The sequence below is a fragment of the Anguilla anguilla genome, chromosome 8 (assembly GCF_013347855.1).
Source record: "Anguilla anguilla isolate fAngAng1 chromosome 8, fAngAng1.pri, whole genome shotgun sequence".
In the NCBI taxonomy this organism is placed as follows: Eukaryota; Metazoa; Chordata; class Actinopteri; order Anguilliformes; family Anguillidae; genus Anguilla; species Anguilla anguilla.
In genome coordinates this window covers 45,230,011-45,254,487 of record NC_049208.1, presented here as the reverse complement: position 1 = coordinate 45,254,487, position 24,477 = coordinate 45,230,011, and the positions used below count along the sequence as shown (strand labels likewise).

Sequence of the window (24,477 nt, the reverse complement as noted above, 5' to 3'; positions counted from 1 at the left end):
TGGTTTTCTTTCAAGGGCTGCCAATTAAGGCCTTGAGGTGTGTGGATTCCTTAGCCAATCAATGACTCAAATGAACCACTGGTACCAAGAAAACCCCAAAAATCAGCAGACACTGTGGTTCTCCAGGACTGTGTTTGACATGGTTACTCTAGGGTGATGGTCTTATTCAGCTATAGAAGTCGATTATACTATGCAATAGTTTGTCCAACAGAGAAGATAACATTTTGAAGCTCAATATCTCGGAACGCAAATGGAAACTTGTAATTCGGAGTTCACGAATTCTAAGCGCAAATTTGAAAACCTTTATTTTGAAATTTACACTTCTGCTGGTCACCGGAAGTATTTTCTTTATTGTCGCTTCCCACTGAAACTGTGGAATTTCTCCATTGTTTTCGCAAACACAGCACAGAAAACTGTGGAAAACAGTCATTGATTAATATATTTACGAGCGGAAACAGAAAACAAGCGATGTGGAATTAATAAAGGTCAAGGGAAAGGTCCGTGTCGTGAAAATCGCAATATATCTAGGAGGAAACCTATTGTGTAAGTAGCAGGCAACCAATTTAGTTCGCTAGAAGCACAGTGTATACTGTAACCAGATAGCTTTAACGTTAGCCAGAATTGTTAGATCAGAACCTGACCGTCATTAAGCCGGATAAGTCGAAGTTTGGAAATATGAATTGTTATAGATGTGACTTGTTGTTTAGGCTCGTATTGATTCGGAGTTCACGACTCACTCGATCCTGTTGTAAGAAATTAAATGTACGATAACTGTAGATAGTTAGCCAGTTAGCTATTACAGTTGTTTCCTAATTAGCTATCTGGCTAGCGTGTTTTCAAGCAAAACACTGGAAGGGTGTGTTGGCCGTACAGCTAAGAAATTAGCTTCGAGTATACTACGTCTGTCGCAACGACTTAAACTCGTAATTTAGCTAACTGACAAGAGCATGTGATGTTTGCTTGCTAGTTATATACCAACTGTTTTGGATGCGTAAGTGACTAATCTGAACAAACATTAAGTCCCTTTCAGTCCATCGACCGTTTTAAAACTGCAGTTCGAACACCAGCTGTGTTTTTTTGAACTAGTTGTAGTATTTAGCATTGGGTAGTCAGAATAGTCAACTACGTAACATTGTCGTACAATTCCGTTTTACATTGAGTACGCTCTGACTTGTTTACAACCTGGACGGATGTGACTGCAAAGCGAATCTATCGCTGTTACCGACGCAGCACTTTCGACACAAGCAATGCCGGAGGCGTCTTTCATGTCGACATCTATGATGTTAATCCACCTAAGAACGAAATATCCAAGGTCAATGGATCACAGCAATCAAGCACTCAACTTTGTTGCTAGACCTCATCATTGTGACCGCTGTCCAGCTGAAACCACTGCAGATTTAATTGCTGAAATGGTAACTAATAACATGCTCCCCATAAGCATGGTAGAGGGCTAAGGGTTTCAGGACCAACTGACATTTCTTGAGCTGTAATATATTCCTGTGCGGTGTACTCAAGCCCGGCGCCACGAGGGGGCAGTTGTATTTACGATACGATATTTCGAACCCCCACGATTACTCGCGCGAATATGGGCGAAACTTCCGGTTTCCAACAACCAGCTGTTAAAACCAGCTGTCAAAACGGAAAACAAAATGTTTGATCGTATCTCCGTTGATGGCGAAGTTATGAACAGCCTCAAGGGGTCAGAGTCGTATTAGTACTACACAGCAACAAAATTTGACCCGTTTATGTTAAGGCACTGGGTGACTTAATTTACTTAAAAGCTGACGTAGAGCCCAGCCAAAGACTGAAGATCGGCAACCGCTGCGTTTCCCAGAGCCTCCGTATCGCTACGTGCGTCGTAAGGTATACCTTAAGGTCTTCCTTTAGTTGCCGAGCTGTTTCCCAGCGCCTCCTTAGCTAAGTTATACCTTCTGAAAGGTCTGAGGCACTCGTAGCTGTCCCTTAGCAATACGCTCCGCTCATCCTGTCACAGTTTGAGCCTTATTAGGCAAACGTTTTGCTTTTCAAATCGACAGTTGTACTACAGTGCGCATCTAGTAGCCTACATCTGCATGCACAAATGACATATATAGTTATCTTAACTTTATGAAAATTAATTATCCAAACAACGTTTCTGTGCATAGCACATCATGAGAATGTTGTCGCTTCACCTGTCTATTCCCATCATGATGGTAATGAAGTATAGGGCCTATCCATAATACTAATCCAATTTGTGGGGGGAAGAAAAAGCTTATATAATTTTTACGTAGTGGAGCTTACTGAGGATATGGCTTTTCTGACTGCATACCCTGTAAAAATTAGTTTGTTTGTGTATGAGTCAATGATCACGCTAACTTGGAACAAACCCCCGGTTTATTAAGAATATAAAACCGTGTGAGCAAAGCCAACACTGAGTGAGTATACTTGCATGACCGAACTAGACGGAACTGAAGCACGTTGATTGGCCTAGCCACAAACACACATACAGGTTCATAATGAACAAACTGGACAAATGATCTATATCCCTTTCCTTTAGCTCACACCTCCTATATAAAACAAAATAGCAGTGGGTAAATATCAACATTACAGAACATTTATTTCTTACCATGTTGTTTTACGCTTATCAGTAAACAACCCAATAATTATATTATTGGTTAAACTTAAGACTATCCAACAGCAAATCAAGGTGGATGAACATATAACTTTAACAGGTAGGCCTATTCATAAGGTATAACGGTATAGAATTAATCATGATCAATTTCCACAGACGCGCTTTTGCCTTTCATCTACGATAATTTTTGCACTGCAGAGAAAAGTCAGCGGGAATCAGTGGATATGCTGCTACAGTTGCCTATATATTGTGTGACAAAAACAAATTAAAATTTAGACCTTTGTTTCAATGAGAACAAAATAATTCACCCATATGTATGATATCCTTTTTCCTGGGCTTCCAAGAAGTCCCTGACTATGGCTTATACGGCTCGATTGATGCTCTTTATTTTATCTTTTGTAGCCTACTGTTTATGTATTTATTGAAACTATCACAAGGTGTCGTCTTGACTCTTAAATAGATTAGCAGATGATCTTTAGTAGGCATAGCTTCCTCTTCTGCAATATTAGATTGATGTAAAATGATTATGACAACACTTGTTATATTAAAACGTTATTCATAAGCCTTTGCAAGTGAGACAATCGATTTGCGTGGCATCGATTGATACATTTTTCAGCACCACAGTGAATGCCAGCCCCAATTTACGACGTACCTTTGAAACTGTCCTTTAAGGCAACTGCTAAGGTATAGTCTGGGAAACACTCGCAAAATAGCGAGCTCCAGTATACTTTAGAAACTTTCGTAGAATGTTAAGATACATCGAAACTTGGAAACGCAGCCCAATACTAAAATACTAAAATAGTAGTAAGTCACCAGTGCTCAGTGGATGTTTAAGTTACTTTTAGTGTTATTAACTAAAACGAGACCCAGTTTAGTCCCAAAGCTGTCAAACTCAGACTAGTGGGTCTATATTTAACGTTAACATGTAGCCTATAGTTTTTAATTACATTTTTTGGTAAGGGGTGGCTTTATGGTATTAAACACTGCGCGCTATGATGGCATTATGAAATAGAAGTGGGTGATTGACAAGCGTTTTTATGTTTTTATGCATGGTAGGTTTGATCTAAATAGGCTACATTTACAGAGTATAGCTGAAATCCTCTATGGAAAGCAACCTCACAGCGCTCTCATCTACGACCAGTAGGCAGTGTTGTGCTTCCCTTCGGGGGCTTATTCCGCTCTTACAGCTCATTTCCAGCCCAAACCACTGCAAAGAGAGCGAACTTTATAGGCTACATTTTTGTTAGTGGCATTTCCTTCTGACGTCTACAACGGCGATTGCGACCACAACATTTATTTTGCTTTTTTGTATAGCCATTTCCGTGGATAAAATCGCATTTATTATTATTTTCTATTATAACCTACTGTTTTACTATATAAAAAGATTTGCCCCCTCGCCATTTTTTAACTGCCCCCTCAGTCACTTCATCCTGGCGCCAGGCCTGGGTGTACTGTCTCACAAAAAAGTCACAGCTCGACTTGAATGTACAGTCGCCTCACACAAAAACTGTCACAAAGACGCTTGTGCTAGCTAGCATTATGTTTGTGCCATTTTAATGGCATACATATCCTACAGCTTGATATCATGTCCTATTACCTAGCTAGTTAATGTTAGATGACTAGATAATTTAAAGTATTGTTGCTGCTCAATAACAGGAAGACTTAGTAAAATAAGTCCTTGTCGTCATTAGTCTCAGGGTAGCAGTTATTTAAAAATGGTGCCATACTGCAAGTTTATTAGGAACGGTGTAAGTTGCACATGCGAAGATGTAATGTCATAGTTTTGGTCTTTGAAACGATCTGTAGGGAGATGGGAGGCTCTGAGAGTGTGTTCGAAACCTTTTGGTAGCAAACTACATAGGCTACTGCATTAGTACGTACTATGTTTACATATGTTTTGCATATTAAAACAGTGTGACTAGCTAGTACATGTTTTGAAATTGAGTCTACTTAATTGTGCCACGGACCTGCGGCCATCAGTAGCCTGTCTAAGAAATGCTTAAATGCATCTGGGAACCGACCTCACTTAAATTCCCAAAATATTTGTGACATTGTTCATTAATGTATTTTTTATCCATGGCCACAATAAATGTAAATATTGATATGAACCACTGGATAAGTTTTGCTCTCAATTTATGTCTAAATATTCTGCATTTGGTCATTACTGTTCGTGTTTATCCGTCTTTATTAACAAGTCACTCTTTAGTGTTACTGTGATGGGAGTAGTTTGTCTTTTTGGTTTGGGGCTGCAAGGGTCAAAGCATGGGGAAATGTGATTCTCTATAGAATGAACAAATCTAACATGGCAGTGTCATGACATTGGCCAGTGTAAAACAAATTTCCACAAAGACCGAGAAAATAATTACAATGCTTGTCACAATGCTTGTCTCAGTGCATAAGATCTGCATAACACCAAGAGCTACCACAAACATTTCATTGCTTTCTCCCATACACCTAAAAGAGAGTGTTCCCCCGAACACAGCCACTGCCGTAACAAGAGGAGCCTCTTTCAAAGTTTCCATTTAATAGTTAACTGAATGAAGTACTACGTATGTTACGTGGGTATGGGGCGTAGGGCAATATTAGGTGCACTTGTGTGAAGGAGGAGTGGATCAAAACCAGGAATTATCCAGCATCCCAGCCACAGATCTTGTAGTGAGTGTCCCGAGAGAGACCAGAGAGTGGTTAGGTAGCCTCAGGAGTGGATCACTGCAATATGAACAGAATTTTCTATGATCCCAGATGTACAAAAACATTCAGGAAAGGAGACAGAGGGTGTTGAGATTAGCCATAATTAAGAAGAATTTTCAGCCTGCAAAAGATCTGGTGTGCTCAGAGCACTCTGTCACAAGCTGGGCTTGACATAAACATTTTTGGCCACTTGTCCTTCAGATATTAGGCCAGGTATTACTTGTTCAATAACTGAACTTACCTGGGTGAAAATGGAAGTTGTCCTATTTTTAAAAAAACACTTTATAGATCCAGTTTTACAATTATTGTGACTTAAATTAATACAGGGCATACAAAATACCAAACAACATAGCAGCCAATTAATGTGTGCATGTGTGAGTGAGAGAGAGCGAGAGAGAGCACTTCCCTGGTACTTGGCCAGTTTGAGGAGGCTGGAGAAATGTCTGTAACATTGGGTATCTTGTTGTGCTTCTTCAGCTTGGATAACGGTTTTACTTTTTCTGTAATTTGCTGCAAGTGGAGCCACTCTGAGCCATAATGCAAGCATGCATTCAATTTTATTTTAGCATCCTGAAAATTGGTCAATGATACCCATATACATAACAAAAATTATTTGACCATGCTCAGCCCATTGTTTGTCTTCCTTTATCTAAATGGACAATTTAATAATTTGAACAATCAATAGACATGTTAAAAGACATTAAAACACAATTTTTATTATTGCATTAATTGAATTTCAGCATTATAATCAGGGTTGGAATTTAAGGTTGCGTACTCGCCTGAGGCCAGTGGTTTAGACAAGTATAAAAAGAGAGCACTAACCTATTGGGTGAGTGGCAATTCATTGATATGTCCTGTGTCAATGTATGCCTGTGGTGTCACCTTAAATTTCAGTGTCATGGTGACATGGTTCTGCCCGGCCCGTTTTCCCCTGGGGCTTCCCAGGCAGCCAATAAATATGAAGGGCTTGGCCTCAGTGAGCCAGTCAATATGTCATATACTGTTCTGTAGCGAGAATGTAGTGGCAAGACTGGCACAGAACTGTCATCTACTCTTCACAATTATGTCAGGAATAACATTAAGCTACGGAATTTGTATTGTTTTTTGCAAATATTCCGCCACTGCAACCAAAAATCTATTCATCTAAGAATTAAGAGGAAACAAGAATGAAAACATTTGTATAGCTGTGTGACTGCTAGGGACTGGCTATACATGGACCGTCTTACTATGCACATTGTGAAGGTATTGCTTATGCTCCTAGAATTTTGAAGATGCAAGTATAAAATAGAATTTAGGAGCTCTGGTGCAAGTGGACATTGTGAAAACTGTTACTGATGAGCAATTTTATAGCAGAAAACATGGGTTATTACAGTGAATATAACCAGTTATGTAATATTAATTAACTAAGTTTTAAGTGAAATGTTTGCATTTGCCTCAAAAGACAGGAAATGAAATAAACTAGTAAACTTGAGCAACCCATCAACCAAGTTTATTGCTGTGTGAACCTAGGTTAGAGTAGTGTTTCTGTGTATTGGCAATTTTGGACTGGCAATATAGCCTACTTAGCCTACATTTCATGAAAAACACATTTTCAACATACAAAAATGCCAAGTTACTCACAGATACAAAGCACTGTCTATAACTTATTCATTCAAACCCAGTATTTTACACTTTTATGAAGCATGCCTCATTCCCTACATGCCCATGTGTCCTATTTGTGACCACATATCTTGTATCACTCTTTCAGCAAAATTATCCACTAACTGTGGTGGTACATAGAATGCAATTTTTTAAAACTAGTTAGGCCTAATTGATAGATCCTGCATTAGACTGTTCATTATATTATGTAGAGTGTATATTGCAATGATTTCTTAAGGATATGAATCTAATTTTCAACCCATAACTCCAGGTCACGTGGTTACTACATCATTACAGCATAATCATCATAGTACTAGACCTATGGCTCAGTTGTTAGCGCATTAGCAAAAATTACAGGGTCTTACAGGGGAATTCCACAGCAAAACAGTATTTACCTGGCAGATAGCTCAACTCAGACATTCAGAACTCCTGCAACCGAACTATGAGTGGAAACAACAAACTCTTTGTTCTAGCTTTATTAGTAGACGATGCATGAAAACTATGCTAAATATGGAGTGCTCACTGAATAGCAAAATAAACAAGTTAAATTCTTGTGTAATTTTACCAGGTCATACTACTATCAATATCCAGGGTTTCCGCCAGTGTATTGCAAGCTTGGCGGCCCGCCGGGCCTAAATTGACCTCCCGCCGGGCCTAAGCATTGGGGAATTTTTTAAAGAAATGTATTTTTAAGATGTTTTTAAAATTACAGTTACAGTGGGGCGGCTTGGTTGGAAAGCTCACCAGCGACATCTGTTGGTTAAAACGTGAACGCACTATAGGAAAACAGCAGTTCTGTTCTTTACCCTCATTGTGCATAGAGTGACGTTCAACACTTGATGCTTCCAGCTATCACACGCTAACGGTACCTAGCAAGGCACCCTTTCTTTAGTAGGCTAACTAACCTTGTTACAAACTGTGTTATTACTTCATATCGTCGGTAAGTACATTCTTTTAATATTAACTTAAGCAGTGTGTAGGTAACGTTGAACTAGTAGCATGAATGTAACGTTCGATACATTGTAACATTACATGATTTATTAATCGTCATCTAAATAACGACTTCACTTGTTTATTAATAACGTTAGCTTGGTGGCATTGATGTGCACGACAACGTGGTCATTTAGCTAACTTAGCTAGCACAGATACATAGATATTTTCTTGTTGTTGAAATGTGCCCAGCATTCCAAGGCTGTACATTGTTGTAAGATTCAGTAGCCAATAAGTAGGCAGTGTTGTGCATATGTGCAAAGAGAGCAAAATTTTTTTTTTTGTCAGTGACATTTCCTTCTGACATCTACGACGGCAATCGCAAACACGACATTCATTTAGCCTTTTTGTATAGCTATTTCCATGGATAAAATCACATTTATTATTATTATTTATTGGTAAAAACATTTACTTCATATCCAGGGAGCTAGCCAACTACTTGCACGCTACATGACATGTGTAGCCATTTAGTAATTCGATCGCATTTCAGGCTAGAAAATAACCCATTAATCCAGAGAAATTACTGAGTCGTCCTGGAATCTTTATCGCAACAGAATGTATCAAGGCTAGCAGCCCGGATCAAATTTGTTGTGACAGCTGCCGTCCAAAACAAACACCTGAGAGAGGCTGCCTGCATGCGTGCCTCCCCCAAGGCGTTACGTCATTGTTTTGCAATGCGCAGCTGTAGTAAAAACATGCTGGCTTCGATAAGCGGATTCGATAAGCTCGGAGCCATACGATTCCAATGAATAGGACAACTTGGAACTGGTTCGCGATTCCCATCCCTATTTAAATGTGCCCAGCATTCCAAGGCTTGTTGTAAGATTCAGTAGCCAATCAGGACTTGAATTTTGTAGAGTGCAAAAACTTTAATATTATTTATTTTAATTTCTTTTGTTGTTGTTGAAATGTGCCCAGCATTCCAAGGCTGTAAGAATCAGTTGCCAATCAAGACTTTTTCAAGTCTTTTGTAGACTGCAAAAACTTTGATATTATTTATTTTAATTTAATTTAATTTCCTTTGTTGTTGTTGAAAACACAGCATTCCAAGTCTGTACATTGTTGTCAGATTCTTTGTAAGACTATGCTATGCTGTAAATAGTTATAGTTGTAAATAGATTTTTTTTAATGTGTGTTGAATTCAAATTACGTAGTTATAATTTCAAATCTCCAGTCAGCTTTTAGCACTGACTTAATGTAGGGCCCTATGGAATCCGTGATTCTGTTATCACAGAAACTATAGGGCCCTACCTTAATGCTGCCATCAATCTGTCGCTGGCCCGCGCCGGGCCCCCATCAAAAAAGACACTTGGCCGCCGGTCCACGCCGGGCTGCCGGCCCCCGTCAAAAGATACTTGCCGCCGGGCCTAACAACTTTTCTGGGGGAAACCCTGATGTCAGCTACTAAATATGGAATAAATATGCAATCCTACCATTGGTTTTATGTGTAGGGATGTCCCTTTCAAGATTATGTGGTCATTTATTCTCTTGAACAATCTTTTTGTGAAATGCCTGTATACCTTCTGAGATAGCTGTGCATAAAACCACGCATGTTGTGGCCATTTCCTGATCATTCTGATTCTGGTGATATTTTTGTCAGATAATTTATTAAAATGTGTAAGTGTTGAGTATATCCGTATCAGCCCTCACATGAGGGAATGGTCGCCATACATTTCTTTTTTCCTGGCTTAATGCCTTCATCTCCTCTCCCCATTCTCTCCCACTACCATTATTCTACAAAAACATCTTTCAGAAAATAGTAGTCTTGAAAGACTAGTCATACCTGTAGCATGTGCTGTAGTTTGGGGCTATATCTGTACACTCGCTACAGGTTGAGAGCTGGTGGAGAGCTGATTTTAATCAGGAGGACAGCTACTCTTCTGCAAGTAAAAGTTCATTTTACGGTGGAATTCCCTTTTGACAGCGGCAGCTATAGTCCCAAAATGCCCCTAAAATGTTGGAACTTTGATTGCTAGTTTCAAATCTCAAAATTTTGTTAAAAATTGCTATTGTAAAAAAAATAAAAAATGTTATTGCTGTATAGGAGATTTTTGTCTGTGATGATGTCAGGAACTTACGCACTGTTGATTGATGGCAGGAATTGGATTCTCAAGAGAAATTGAAATTTTGGTACTGGTGTTGCACATTTTGTGTGGAATGTGGTAACGTAGTAAATTTAACACAATTTTCAAGAATTGTTTTTCATTGCTGGGGTGGGGGTTTATAAGCTACATGTTTGCTAATCATGGTAAAAAGTATATTCCTCCACTATTAAATGGTAAATGGACTGCATTTATATAGCGCTTTTATCCAAAGCGCTTTACAGTTGATGCCTCTCATTCGCCAGAGCAGTTAGGGGTTAGGTGTCTTGCTCAAGGACACTTCGACACACCCAGGGTGGGGTTTGAACCGGCAACCCTCCGACTGCCAGGAAATTGGTCTTACCTCCTGAGCTATGTCGCCCCATGTAGTAGGCCCCTAGTATTAGTAGTATTGAGTTACTCATCTAATTAGGATTTAAAAAATTTTTTGTCAATCCACAAGACAGATTTAGATTTTATATCATACTAGTACAGCAATGCATTTGCAAAGATTGTCGGCACATCATAAATATTGTGTAAATGCTTGCAATGAAAAGCAAGGATATAGGGATTAATTTGAAACAATACAGTGAATTACATTTCCTATGTAACTTATTAAATGGATTATTTAAGTGTTATCCATCCGATATACTAGAATTTGATTTTATCGTCTGGGCTCACTCCTCTGCCATTTCTCTCCTAGAGCCTGCAGCATGCTGTCCATTTGCACATCAAGGGGATAAGAGTTGAGGTGGAGTGTGTGCCAGCAGCCCAGCCGTGTCCACCACAAACTGAGCAATGGGGAACACTGCAACCAAGTTCCGGAAGGCACTCATCAATGGAGATGAGGGTCTGGCCTGCCAGCTGTATGAGAGCAATCCCCAATTTAAGGAGTCACTGGACCCCAACACTTCATACGGGGAGCCGTACCAGCACAACACCCCCCTGCACTATGCCTCCAGACATGCTATGAGTCGACTGTTGAGGTCAGTGCTTCTCATCCTTATGTTCATAATTCCTTCTCCATTTTGACAGTGAATTATATGAAACTTGTGCACTTCTATTTGCCCATGGCTTTGTTTTTTTGGTGCATTGTATTTCTCGGATGCAGCTGTATTTTACAAATAAGCAGTGAAAAACAGTTAAAAATGCATAAATTCAGGTAGTGTGAAGTATCAGAAAATGTATCAGGCTAATCATTGTTTCCATTATTTTTATGTACATTCAGGGTTTCCCCCAGAAAAATAGGGGAGAGAGAGGATAGCCATGCTATTCACATGGTATAGCCTATACCTGACTTGACAATGTCAATTTTATTAAATAGCGCACATTTATTTAATGGTTCAGCATAAGACCATAAGTATATAATACACAAACACAGCTATATGCAGAAGGACATTGGCTGAGGGAGGCAAAGTTTTGTCTGCTGTAGTCTGGTTCCCAGGCTTTGGTTTTACACCAGTGCTGTGTTTTAAGTAAACATACCAACACCTCATAAAAAAATCCCTTTCCACGGCACCCAAAATATAGTAAAATTCATATTGTGGCACTGTCATTATGGAATCCATGTTAAGACTGGTATCATGTACCCGTAGACTGAGGTTTTATTGATTTTTTTTTCCTGATGTTTGCAGAGGTACTTAAGTTCAGCAGTGGCACCGCGCCTATTAATAGATGAGGGGCAGCTTGACATTTTTTGTAATATTTGTGCATTTACCCTCAGGTGTGATGCCAGTCAAGGTTTGACTATTTAACATGAATCTCGGAGTATCTTCATTATTTAACAGTCTTAATACAATTTACTTGCTAGTAATTTTATTTTATTTAAGTTGGCCATTATTTTGTAATAACACATGGTGGATTTAGCTGAATTTGACATGTCAAATTAAAGTGTGTATCATTTATGTGATTTAATTTTAAATTCATGTTTGAATATTTAAATTAATTTTATTTGGGGAAATGAATAAAGGTAATCAAGTGTAATCCTGATGAAAATGTGTAACTTGAAATGGCCTCAGTGCTTAGGCATAGGCACCTGCGAAACCAAGCAGCTGAATCGCTTGCCCTCCCCCACCCGCGCCCCCAACTTGAAATAATCAACATCCCTCTTTCTGTGTTTCTTGTGGCTTGCACTACCACAGAATATGGTTGGTCGGATGGGCTAATACATTGGGAATTGACAATAGGCTGAATCCATCACTGGTGGATTTCTTTTGCTGGTTTTTTTGCCGATTTAAAGCCCGTTATTTTTTTTTGCTGCAACCAACACCTAGTATAAACTACTCTGTCGGTCTCTGTGAGTCCGTCTACTTGTCTAAAATGCTCAGGTTGAAACGTGTGCAAACATGCATGAACATGCAGTATTGACTCTGCTGCCTGGGTGAGATTAATCTACATACTGTCTAGCTGCACGCATTTGGGCTAGATGCCAAAAACCACAACTGATAATGCTTTGCAGAATGAAGGCGAAAGTAAGAAATTTGTCTGGATTTAATATCTCAACAAAAACATGTTTTCAGCATAAAAAATGCCAAGTTACTCATGCATACATATCACTGTCATTACGTCATTAATTAAAGCTTGCAAAATCTACGCCTGCTATTGAAAGTATTGATATATAAATGAGGCCAAGTTACAGCAAACAATATTGGCTATTGTTGCTCACACGAATTAAGCAAGCTTTATTCCAAAGAAATGCTGCCCAATGTTTCCTAAATTATTTCAACTTGGCCTTGTGTTTTTTCCATCTTACAATCTGAAGAGAATGTGGTCATTCAAAGTATATATGTCACATCAAAATAACAAAAAATTGCCATATGGAACAAGTAGGGATGGGTATGAGTAATGTATTGATCGATTAGTCGTTGGAAACGCACCTACTTGATCTTTTTTTCCCGGGGAAAACCTACTACCTGCCGCCATGAGCTATGCGTGGCAAATTGTGGTCACTCACTCACTCACGGGCGCCCTGAGAGGGACGTTTGGTAGAACGCATGCACAGGTGCATCTCCCAAAATCACTACTTCGAACGGAACGATTTTTAAACACAGCTTTATTGCCTAACGTTACTTTAGCTAACCCTAACATGTTAGCGTTTCGCCTACTTTAGTTAACCTAGTTAACGCATACCACCGATACAGATGTATGGACACACGGAGGACAACAAATAACGTTACAGAGGTGAGGACATACCATAGCTAGCTAGCTAGCTATATAGTTAGCCAAGTTATACTCATGACACTTTGTACAGGTGCGCCGTGGGTCTGGACGGTTTCGTGCTTGTTATTCTCTCATAAAGGTTATGTACTGTATGTCCAACTGTATGTTGAACTTGGCTCCATTTGTTAATTTATCATGCAGCAGCCAATGTAAAAAAAATTAAAAAATAAAAATAATTAAAATAGGACATTTCTTCATCTAAAATACGCATAATAAAGCAAATATATTTTGAAACACGCGTTTTCATTGCAATTATGCCTTCTGTTGTTTAGCCACTGTTTCAGGAGCTTTGAATGCCCTGCACTGACAGAAATTGCCCAAGGTGAATTTTCTGCTCTTATCTATATCATGAATGGGCATGCTTAATGTAGCAAAGTTCTCAACAGCAGCAGATTGGCCACATTTCGCATCAATCTAGTGTACCTGTCTGTCAGGAAGAAGCCGTATAGAAGAGGGATGAAAATGGGAAGAATTAGAATTTTAAGTTATGTATTTTTTTAAATGAGACGAAATCTAACAGTATGGCTCTGCAATCAACTGTACGATTGCGATCGATGTATTGGGCACCTGTGCTGTACATACTTAAAACAGGGAATACAAATATTTAGGCCTATTAAATAAATATAGAATCTTACAAATCTATCCAGACATATGTTTGCCCCATTAATGTTCTGTATGTTTGTGGGTCAGATAACATTTAGCCAAATAACTGCAATAGTATAGTTTTACAATGTGAAATAATAAAAAATCGTATTTGTGAACACAATTTTCAAAACTGATTTAAAATTAACCTCATTACACCTTGACAAATGGTGGAAGCTTCTTGGTGTATCCACTGTAAGTTTGATTGTGTAGGCAGGATGATTCATTGAGCATTCAGGGTAAATGTAAATAATACATTTTATTGATAGGTTACTGTATGTGGACAAAATAACATGCTAATCAGAAGAAGTGACATATCCACCGACAAGTTAACGCTTCTTTTAGTGCATCTGTTTGGGAATATAAATGAAGCATCACCCAGGTGGGTGCTACACATAGGTGATGGGTGAGGTGACTTCCCACTCATCACTGTAAATCACTTTGAGTGTTCGAAAAAGTGCTATATAAATTAGAGCCCGACCGATATATCGACCATTATTTGACTTTTTTGACGACATCGGGATTGGCAGTTATGCAGCCGATGTGTCCCGATTTTTAAATAAGTATAATAAACCAAAAAAACATTGATTATTTATCTGTACTTGTCTGTTCGAACGTTGTAATTGCTATTTACTAGAATTATCCAGTAGAGGGAGCTCTAATACAAGTGTGAACTGCAGCAGCTGACGCGCTACATCTGTAATAAGACGTTTGTCACTTGTGCCTCATCCAATATTCTCCACTGCAAGACTTCTCTGCACAGATTCGATTGCCACAATAAAGGTATGTATATTTAGTGAAAGTTTTTAATTAAATGCGTTTATACGACCACTATGTTTATCAATCCTCATTATCAAGCGAGCGAGCTAGCTAACATATTTGGTCCACTTTAGCAAGCTAGCTGGCTAGCAAGACTTTATGAAGTGACAGTGAGCACATAAGCAGCATAAGATCTACATTTCCAGAGGACATCGCTGTATTCTCACATAAATAACCAGCCAAAATAAAATGGTGATTGAATGCATCACACATTTGTTTTTTTATCTGAGATGATATTAGTTACTATATGATGCTGTGTCAATAGCCAACGCGTTATTGCAAACGAGTGTGTCATCTAGTCACACGTCATCGTAGCAAGCTAAGCAGACAGTAAAAACGCTGATAAAACACTTCTAACGTGGATCATTTTAAGCCATGTTATCTAGCTTTGTCGTGATAACATGAGAGAAGGATTGCTGTTGGAGAAGTGAATCAACCAACAGTTAGCGCGGGTAACCTGCACGAAAGCGCATTGTAGTTTTTTCATCCAGTCAATTTAATTTCATCTAACGTTACACTTGATTCACTCATTAGCTCCGCTAGATAATGTCTTACTCTTTGAGATCATGTATTAGAAATAAAATAAGAAAATATAATTCATTTAACTTACTGAGAATATATAATAAGAAATAATGAGGCTGTGTCAATAGCTAATGCGTTATAGCGAGCGCATTGTAGTTATTTTCACCACCAAATTCTTATGGACAGGGAAGCTCGCTAGATAAAGTCTTACTCTTTGAGATCATGTAGTAGGAATAAAATAAGAAAATATAATTCATTTACTGAGAATAGATACTAAGAAATAATAACAAATTAATAACAACAACAATAATAATAATATTTATAAAAATACATGTTTGAAACTGGAAAACTGATTATTTTAAATTAATTTTTTATAGATGGCTGGAAAAGAAAGGAGTACAAGCAAGGTGTGGAGTTATTTTGATTTCACACACTTAAAGATGGTGTTAATATATATATATATATATATATATATATTTAATTTAATATCATCTTTTACATTTTTTTATCTAAAAAGTTCTTTGTGTGTTTATTTTTATTTTTATTTGTTTGCTTATAAGTTAAATGTTCTTAAATATAGAAACTTTAATAAAATATAAGTTTTTCAAATTGATTTGAAAATGTTGCACTTTTTGACAAAATATCGGTCAAAACATCGGTAATCAGTGGGCTAGGACTCTCCAAAATCGGGATCGGCATCGGACCCAAAAATCTGGCATCGGTCGGGCTCTAATATAAATGCAGTGATTCATTCATAATTTGATTTGCTTATGACAGACATAATATTTTACCAATCTACAGGAATTCCGCTGTCCAAGCAGCAGAAGCTAGCTGCATTAAATGGTGTCCAAAACTCAAGACCTGATGGCCCAAGACGTGGTGTAAAGGAGATGTTTGATTATTTTTAAAAATTGTGAAAAATAAGATACATATAATGCAAATGTGTCATACTACCAATAACCACCACCAGAGTCTCAGATTGACAGAAATTGATTAAATTTTGAAGCTTTGTTGGCAGTCACATCTAGAGTCCAACTGAAACGCTTATTGGTGCTCTGAAATGCCCCCCAGAAAATGAATAAAAACATATAGCTAAATTCATTAAGAATCTGATCACTGGTCTTTTGTAGAGAAGTACTGTATTAATTACTTAAACTAAAGACAAACAAGGCAGCTGGTCCTGATAGCATATACCCAAGAGTACTCAAAGAGTTAGCTGAGATCATTTTTAAACCACTGGCTCAGTGGTATTGTCACAGTCTATGACTCGTTGAGTCACTGGGTCAAATCCTGCCTGAAGCACATTTTTCATTTCTTGTACATGCTTATTTGCTCACTAATAATTGTCTATTACTTCTCAACTATTGCTTTTGCACCACAGCTACCCCGTCTTTCACCGAACCATGCTTACTGGACTGTCTTCTTCTTTAAAACCACAGACACCTTTTACCAAGAAAATTCACACCTTGGACAGCTACTTGACAGTGGCGCACTGATAATGTCATTGACTGGGAAGCACAAGGTTGGACGATAGAATCCCGCCTCGTCCTCAGGCAGATCTTTTCATATCTTAAACTAACATTTTCTTACACTTATATTTGCTAACTAATAATTGTCTGTTGCTTTTGAACTTAGCAGAATATCAGAATCTTCGATACATATGTTTACCAAAAGTCACTCACGGGCAGCTAACTGCATTTATTGACGGCACATTTATAGATTTTTAAAAAAAAGTTACACCGGTTGACCACTGCGGCGTTTATACTCACTATATTTCTACACTTGGCTACTGCACATAACATTCTTATCTACAAACGCCAAGTTTCTACATTCATGTTACCTCGCCCTGTTCTCTATCTATCCACATACAAACAATTAGTATGTATGTTGTATCTGCAACACCCCATTAAAACATTCCATTTAAAAACATGACTCTTTCATTATTGTAACTACTAGTAGTGAACGTGAGAAAAGTACTTTTGTACAACAGTTTTCACAATTTCACATAATTTCACACGTTACTTAAACAACTTTATAAACGAGTGATTACTAATACCGTCTGTTTTATATACCGTAGATTGATGAGAATAAAAATGAATTTAATCAATTTAAGAATAAGGCTGTAACGGGGCCGTCTGGGTAGTGTAGAGGTATCTCATAAAAAACACGTTTTCAACGTACAAAAATGCCAAGTTACTAAAAAGTATTGATATCAAAATGACGCCAAGTTACGATACTACAAACAATATAGGCTATCTTGCCTCACCGAAATGACATAAGATGTATCTCAAAGCAATGCTACCCAATATTTCCTCAGTTCTTTCAAGTCACTTGGCCCTGTGTATAAGCATGCACTACATGGACAGGCCAAACATATGTGTGGATGGCTCTCTCACAGTCAAGATTGATTGAATAGGTGTGTATATGTCCAATTTGTATTGGTATGTAGGCCTATGTATTTCGCTGCCCAGGCTTTCTGTTGCGTGAATGATAGTATGTTTCTTGGTACAAGTGTGTTCGTGAATGTGAATGTAAGATGCTGCCAGGGAAATGTCCCCATGCGGATTAAGAAGTTCTCTATGTATGTATGTACAATATGTGTTTTACATGCAGTATTTATTGTACGTAGCAAATATACAATAACTTGCACATGTACTCAAATTCAGTTCAGAAGCAAGTATAAACATGTTTTCTGGAGAAATGTGCTTCCTGTCGTTGCTCAGCAGCAGTTTTGTACATTAATGAATTTATACATTAATTTCAATGTACAATGTTCAATGTGTTCCATGAGGCAATTCGAAATATTTGTCTCTTTGATCTGACAGAAAGTTTGCATGAGATTGTGAAATGGTAAGATTAGAAAACACAGGGCCAAGTGACTTGAAAGAACTGAGGAAATATTGGGTAGCATTGCTTTGAGATACATCTTATGTCATTTCGGTGAGGCAAGATAGCCTATATTGTTTGTAGTATCGTAACTTGGCGTCATTTTGATATCAATACTTTTTAGTAACTTGGCATTTTTGTACGTTGAAAACTTGTTTTTTATGAGATATCAGTTCTTTTTGCAAAGCGTTTTATTATGAGAGTGAGAAATGCGACCCTGTAAAAAACGGGTGTGGATTATGGCTATCGTTGTGTGAATTTGTACAGTCTGATGAGCGTGTACCGTTCAGCAGTTTCGGTTTGCTGTGAAACAGTGTCTGTGAGAAAGGATGCAGTGGCATAAGCGTAAACGAATCAGAAACGCAGATGAAATATGGCCAGTTTATGTACTCACGGATTTGACGTCCATCCACCGAGCCTTGACTGACAAAAGAATCAGCAAATCAGTAGAATTATAACTCCCTAGGTCGCAACTTGTGTAGCCTTCTGTCCTGCTCCGTTGTCTGCTATTTCGTGGAGATGCACTTTTAGTGTTTGTAAGGTTTATCCTTCTGTGCAGCTCCGTTGTCTGTTATTTTGTGGAGATGCACTTTTAGTGTTTGTAAGGTTTATAAGGCATTTTGATAGGCTTTTCTGCAGGTAGGAATCCTCTTCGCTGTTTTGCTAAACTAGAACCGGAAAACATGATAGTGCAGAATAGGAGCAGACGCATATGTCCCAGCAGGCTTTGCATATGAGGAAATGAAAACAGTGTGAGAGAAATTGGGATGAAATTATGAAATTCCGTAGGTGAAACAATATGTTTTTAGCAGAGTGGGCATCTAGGTGAAGGTTGACATGATCATGGAGTATAGTGCGAAGTAAATGGAATGACCATGAGCGTGCATATATTCCTTATCGAATGGTATATATAACACTCGCTGTGTAGCATAAATCGTCAAAGTGGAGGTTTAAGTAACACGTGAAAGCCATTGCATTGCTGTGTTTTTTTCATGTTCAGTGCTAGTAGTTATAACTATGAGTGAATCATGATTTTAAATGTAAATGTTTTAATGGGGAGTTGCAGAACGTGCACGTAATTGTTTGTATGTGGCTAGATAGAGAACAGGGCAAGGTAACATGAATGTAGGAACGTGGCGTTTGCTGATAAGAAGGTTTTGTACGGTAGCCAAGTGAAGAAATGTAGTTAGTAGAAATGGCACAGCGGTGAACTGGTGTAACTTTGTAATAAAAGGAATACATTTGCAGTCATTTCAATGTACTTTAAAACGTGTTTTTCTAAGCCTAAATTTCCCACTATAAAAGGTCACCCGAACCGTCTGGGCGTGGTAAGGAGAACTGTCAGTTATGTTAACTGTCAGTGAGCTATGATTGACAGACCGTGGCCCGTTACCATAGCTACCCCCATGATACGTGCTGTTTTTGGGAGACTTTTCACAAGCTAGCTAGCTTAGTAGTATATGAAGTACCGATAGATAGCTAAGGTAAAGATGTTGACTTATATCCAATTATAATTTTTGCTATCTAGCTAGCCAAGTTAAGATGAAAGCACTACTATGACGTCCTCATAAAAGCGAACTGGCTAGCTAACGTTATCGATAACATTGCGTTATGAAAGCAAACTACCTAGCTAGCTAACGTTAGCTAGTTAGTTAAATTAATATAACCAGAAATAATCTAATAGTCCTTAAAGGTTACTGTAATTTAAGTGAACCTAACGTTAGTGAAATATGTGCATTGTCTTGCCTGTAAGCCAGCCGCGCAAACTATGGGTCTGGAGTTATCCATGGGTTTACGGGGCGTGGAAAAGGGGAGTGGTGTGGGAGGACTGTGTTCGTGACGGACCAAGTTGACAACTTTGTCAACCGTTTGAAAATAGGACGGTAAATTTGAAACGCATATTTCTCCAAAAATGCAGAACGGACATATTTAATACTGTACTCATTGTGTTTTTTCAATGGCTCATGTGCAAGTAGCACATAAAAACGAGGAAGTGTGGGAATCACCATGGTACTCCTTTAAAGAAAGGCGCTCTTACCTGGGTTCGAACCTTAGACCTTGTGTTCTTAAGACTGTAACCTTACCCACTACGCCACAGGCGGACTAGCTGTTTGTACTGTCAATGTTTCAGAGTAAGAATGTATGGATAGTTTGCGTGTGTATGCGAGTTTTCCATTGGGTCGTGTAGGTGAAGATTTGGCGGGTGTCGGTAAAATGTCCAATGGGGAGACATGTTATTAGTGGGATAGGCGGCAGGAAAAATAAGAATGAGAAGAAGAAGAAGGAGAAAACGCAAAATCCCCTTAGTTTGGGGCTTTATTGTGTGGACATGTGAAGTTGTTTATGAAATCTGTCTGTTGAAATGGGGTCAGAATGTACAGAATTTAATGTTTTTAAGGGCTGAGTGTCTGTGGCTGTTGTGGTTATTTCTGTGGGGAACCCTGAAAAGTGCCAAACTCTCGGTGCTGTATAGGTATGGGAGCATGCCCCCGCCAAGGCGTAACTTGGCGGGATGGCATACCTGCCATCCCAATAAGTAGCCTACTCGCCTACCACCGGAGAGACCCGGGTTTAATCCCCGGCAGCAGTACTTCTGGCTTGGTCAGATGTTCCCACGAACACAATTGGCAGTGTTCGCGGGTGGGAAGCCGGTGAGGGTATGAGTCCTGATCGTTGCATTAGCGACTCCTACTGGTTGGTCGGCGCACCTGTTCAGCAGGGAGGGGATCTGGGGGAGACAGCGTGAACCTCCGCACGCATTACGCTCTCCCAGTGAAACTCCTTGCTGTCAGGTCAAAAGAATCGTCTGGCGACTCCACATATTGGAGGAGGCATGTGGTAGTCTACACCCTCCCTAGACCAACTTAGGACAGCGCATCGACTAGGATCATGCCTACTTTCCGAAGGCACTTAACATAACATATAACATAACATAACATAATGACGAGAACAGGCCATTCAGCCCAACAATGCTCACCATTTTCCTAACCTATTGCTCTGATTGCCTAAATACTAGATAGACTAGATAGGTAGGCAATGACTGGGAAACTTTGAGGGGTGTGATTTGGAGGAACTGAATCCCAGCGGTGTTATTCTGTGCCATTCATGGTCATTCTCCAAAACGGACACCATAGGCACTTTTCTACCGTAGGGCCGAACTGTTACCAGGGCCACTCCCTGCCGTTCCGCGCTGCTCAGGACTTGTGAGAACGGTTACCATGTTTGTTTCCATCTGTCGGGCTGCTAAAACCAGGACTAGAAAGTATCTAAGAAAAACTAGTGACAACAGCAAGTGACGCGGCGGATAAGCAACGGCGTCCCGTTGTGTATATAATAAATATGTGCCAGTTGTTATCATCGCTCCCCATTCTGTTTTGTTTTTGTTACGTTATGTTTCGTTGGCTGACGATATGAACGAGGATTCTGTGTATTTTGGTCTGTTCTTGGTTTTTCTTCTTAGCGTATCCTCCACTGACCATCACTGTTGAATCACAAAAACTATTACACTACTAACTAACGCTTACATTACAGTGTGAAATATCCACATTATATAATACCACTAACCTATTTAAAGACACTCAATTTAAAAAATAACGTGTATAACTGAAATATTTTGAGCAGTAATACTTATATAGCAATGATGAAATTTTATCTGTGTTCAGTAGATGGAGACAGAGACAGTAAATCATTGATACAGTTCAGTCCGCTTCTGTTTTGCTCCAGAAAATGATGTCAGCTAGGTCTATCAGCAAATATATGGCTTAGCTATGCCCAGAATAATAATAGTATTTTCCAAGAAATTTAGTGAAATCGTTAACAATGTTTCGTTAGGTGCAGCGTCTTTTACTGCTACCACAGAGTGAAGTGAGTGAATGCGATGATAAGAAAATTTGCGGTTACGCTGACCTAAAAAACGCTATTCCAGAAGCAAAATTAGACATGTTATACATCGTTAGAAAGCTTATACTCTCACCTACTGAATACATGAATTGTCAATCAAGCTAGATTGTACTAAAAAGGTACAATACCCTAAACGACATGTGTGGTATTACGCACAGCTATTTTGGAAGGTCCCCAGGCATCACAAATGCAGGTATATTTCACAAACGGATTGTCCAAGACAATATATGACCACTCAGTCTCAAAAGGGACATTTCTACGCGTAAAACCAATAGTATGGTTTTTAATTATTATTTTATTATTTTATTTATTCAATATTTAGTCGCAGATATTGACTGTAGAATGACATGGTATCATTTTTTAAAACTTTGTCTTGTTTATTTTGTTATTCAGTGAGCAGCTTTTTCACTGCTGTATTGGTATATCTTGGCTATTGTCATGTTTATCTTGCTGTTATGACGGAATACGATTTTTGAGTGGCATTTTTATTTATATTAGCTTTTCTACCGACCTAGCTTACGGAAGAAGACATGAAGAGACCGTATGCGGAGTCACAAAACTGACGTAATGTGAAACCAGTCAGTGAATACCTACGTCATTAAGCCCACCCACCCGAACGGTTCTGCTGCACTGAGCACGGTTGTCTAACCGTGCCGAAAAAAAATCATGCTGGGCATGGTTTGTAAGCGTTCTGCGCCAAACCGTTTCCAGGTGGAAACACCATTGGAACCGTTCCTCTCCGTGCTCAGAACCGTTCGGCCCTACGGTGGAAAAGGGGCTCATGTTCGAACCCAAGGATGTTCATAAGTGTACATGGTACTCGAACACCTTGGGCCAAAGGTCTATGATCTACTTTGTTGTTTTTTCATAATGTGTTTTGTGGAACTGGAGACGGCATAAGAGCACCTGCCCCGGGGTGTCATGTGGGAGGTGCTGAGGGAGTATGGGGTGCGGGTTTTGCTGTTGCATGCCATTCAGTTTCCTGTGTACTCACAGCAAGAGCACATTGACTACTCTCTGCGTGAAAAATTCTTCCTAATGTCTGTATGGAATTTACCTTTTGCTAATTTCCATTTATGTTCCCTCATTCTACTAATAGATCTCAACCTGAAGAATCTCTTATTAATCCCCTTTATGAATTAAAATGCCTCAATGAAATAACCCTTAAGTCACGTTTTACTAAGCTTGAAGAGATTAAGCAGTTAAAGTTTTTCCTCATAGCTTTTATCTTTCATACCAGTCATCAATTTTGTTGCTCCTCTGACCCTTTTCCAGAGCCTCTTTATCTTTCTTGTAGTACGGTCCCCAGAACTGCACCCAGTACTCCAAGTGTATAAGATAAGTATAACTTCCTTGGATTTCTACTCAATACTTTTGGCTATATATCCCAGCATCCTATTGGCCTTTTTTTACTGCTACAGCACAGTGCTTAGCACCTGATTAACCGTTACTCCCAAATCTTTCCATATTGAACACATTCCAGTTTTGTTCCTCCCATAAAGTAATCCTGTCTAATATCTTAATTTCCCACATGCAGGACTTTACATTTGGCTGTATTAAATTTAATTTCCCAAGTTTCTGCCCACTTCTAGATTTTACTTAAATCTTCTTGGATTATTTTAGTAGATTCCAAACTATGAGCTGGACCTCCCAGTTTTGTATCATCTGCAAATTTGGCTAATAATATATACTTAATATATAATAATACTTGTCTATAATATCTATGTCCCTGTCAAGGCCATTTATATATATACGAGGAAGATGTCATGGATTTTACCTTCATCGGAGGCAAATAATTTAGTCGGGTCACAGAGTAATTCAGCAATACAACTTTTATTTGGCCAAATAGGAGAAACCGTTCAAGCACTCATTTCAGAGTACGAGAAGAGAGTCTCAAACCTCTGTTTACACCTCTTTCCTTTATATCTCTTTCCAACGCCCTTAGACAGGCCTTGGTATGACAGTCACCCTGTCACACACTCATTTCTGTTTTTCTGAGAAATTGTTGCTTCCCTCAGAAACCTTGACCAAACGCCTAGTTCACTGGTGCTTTTGCAGTGAGGGTTTTGCAAGTCAAACTGACAGGCCTGTAGTTTCCTGGATTAGTATGGTCCCCTTTTTATGTTCCCGGCCTCCGTAGGAGGCAGGAGGGGCATTAGGTCGAGGCCCCGTTCGTCTTCCGTCAACAATTTGGTTTCCGCTCATTTAACAGAAAATGCCTTTGTCGAGCGGGCTGATTTTTTGGTGGTGAATTGGACTTGTCCACACAAAGGCTGGTTTCAATCAGTGACGCCACCACTCATTCAATATGGCCGCCATCTTGAATTTGGTTTCCGCTCATTTAACAGAAAACGCCTTTGTTGATTGGGCTGATTTTTTGGTGGTGAATTGGACTTGACCACATGAAGGCTGGTTTAGATCGGTGACGCCACCTCTCATCCAATATGGCTGCCTTTATGTGGTTGACCATGTACAGTC

At 39.0% G+C, this 24,477-nt stretch overlaps 1 protein-coding gene across 7 annotated transcripts in view; it reads left to right on the top strand.

The window, feature by feature from the left end:
• Positions 1 to 347: 347 nt before the first annotated feature.
• Positions 348 to 24,477, top strand: part of LOC118233205 (ankyrin repeat and IBR domain-containing protein 1-like) — a 252,676-nt gene continuing 228,546 nt past the window's right edge. For 5 of the 7 annotated variants that reach the window (XM_035428620.1, XM_035428621.1, XM_035428617.1 and 2 more), the window contains exons 1-2: positions 348 to 543; positions 10,715 to 10,997. In XM_035428620.1, the coding sequence (XP_035284511.1) occupies positions 10,810 to 10,997 (188 nt within the window). In that variant the 5' untranslated portion in view covers positions 348 to 543; positions 10,715 to 10,809. Of the gene's footprint in view, positions 544 to 574; positions 1,413 to 10,714; positions 10,998 to 24,477 lie in introns of those variants that run through there. The other 2 variants (XM_035428618.1, XM_035428619.1) reach the window with 2 other exon arrangements.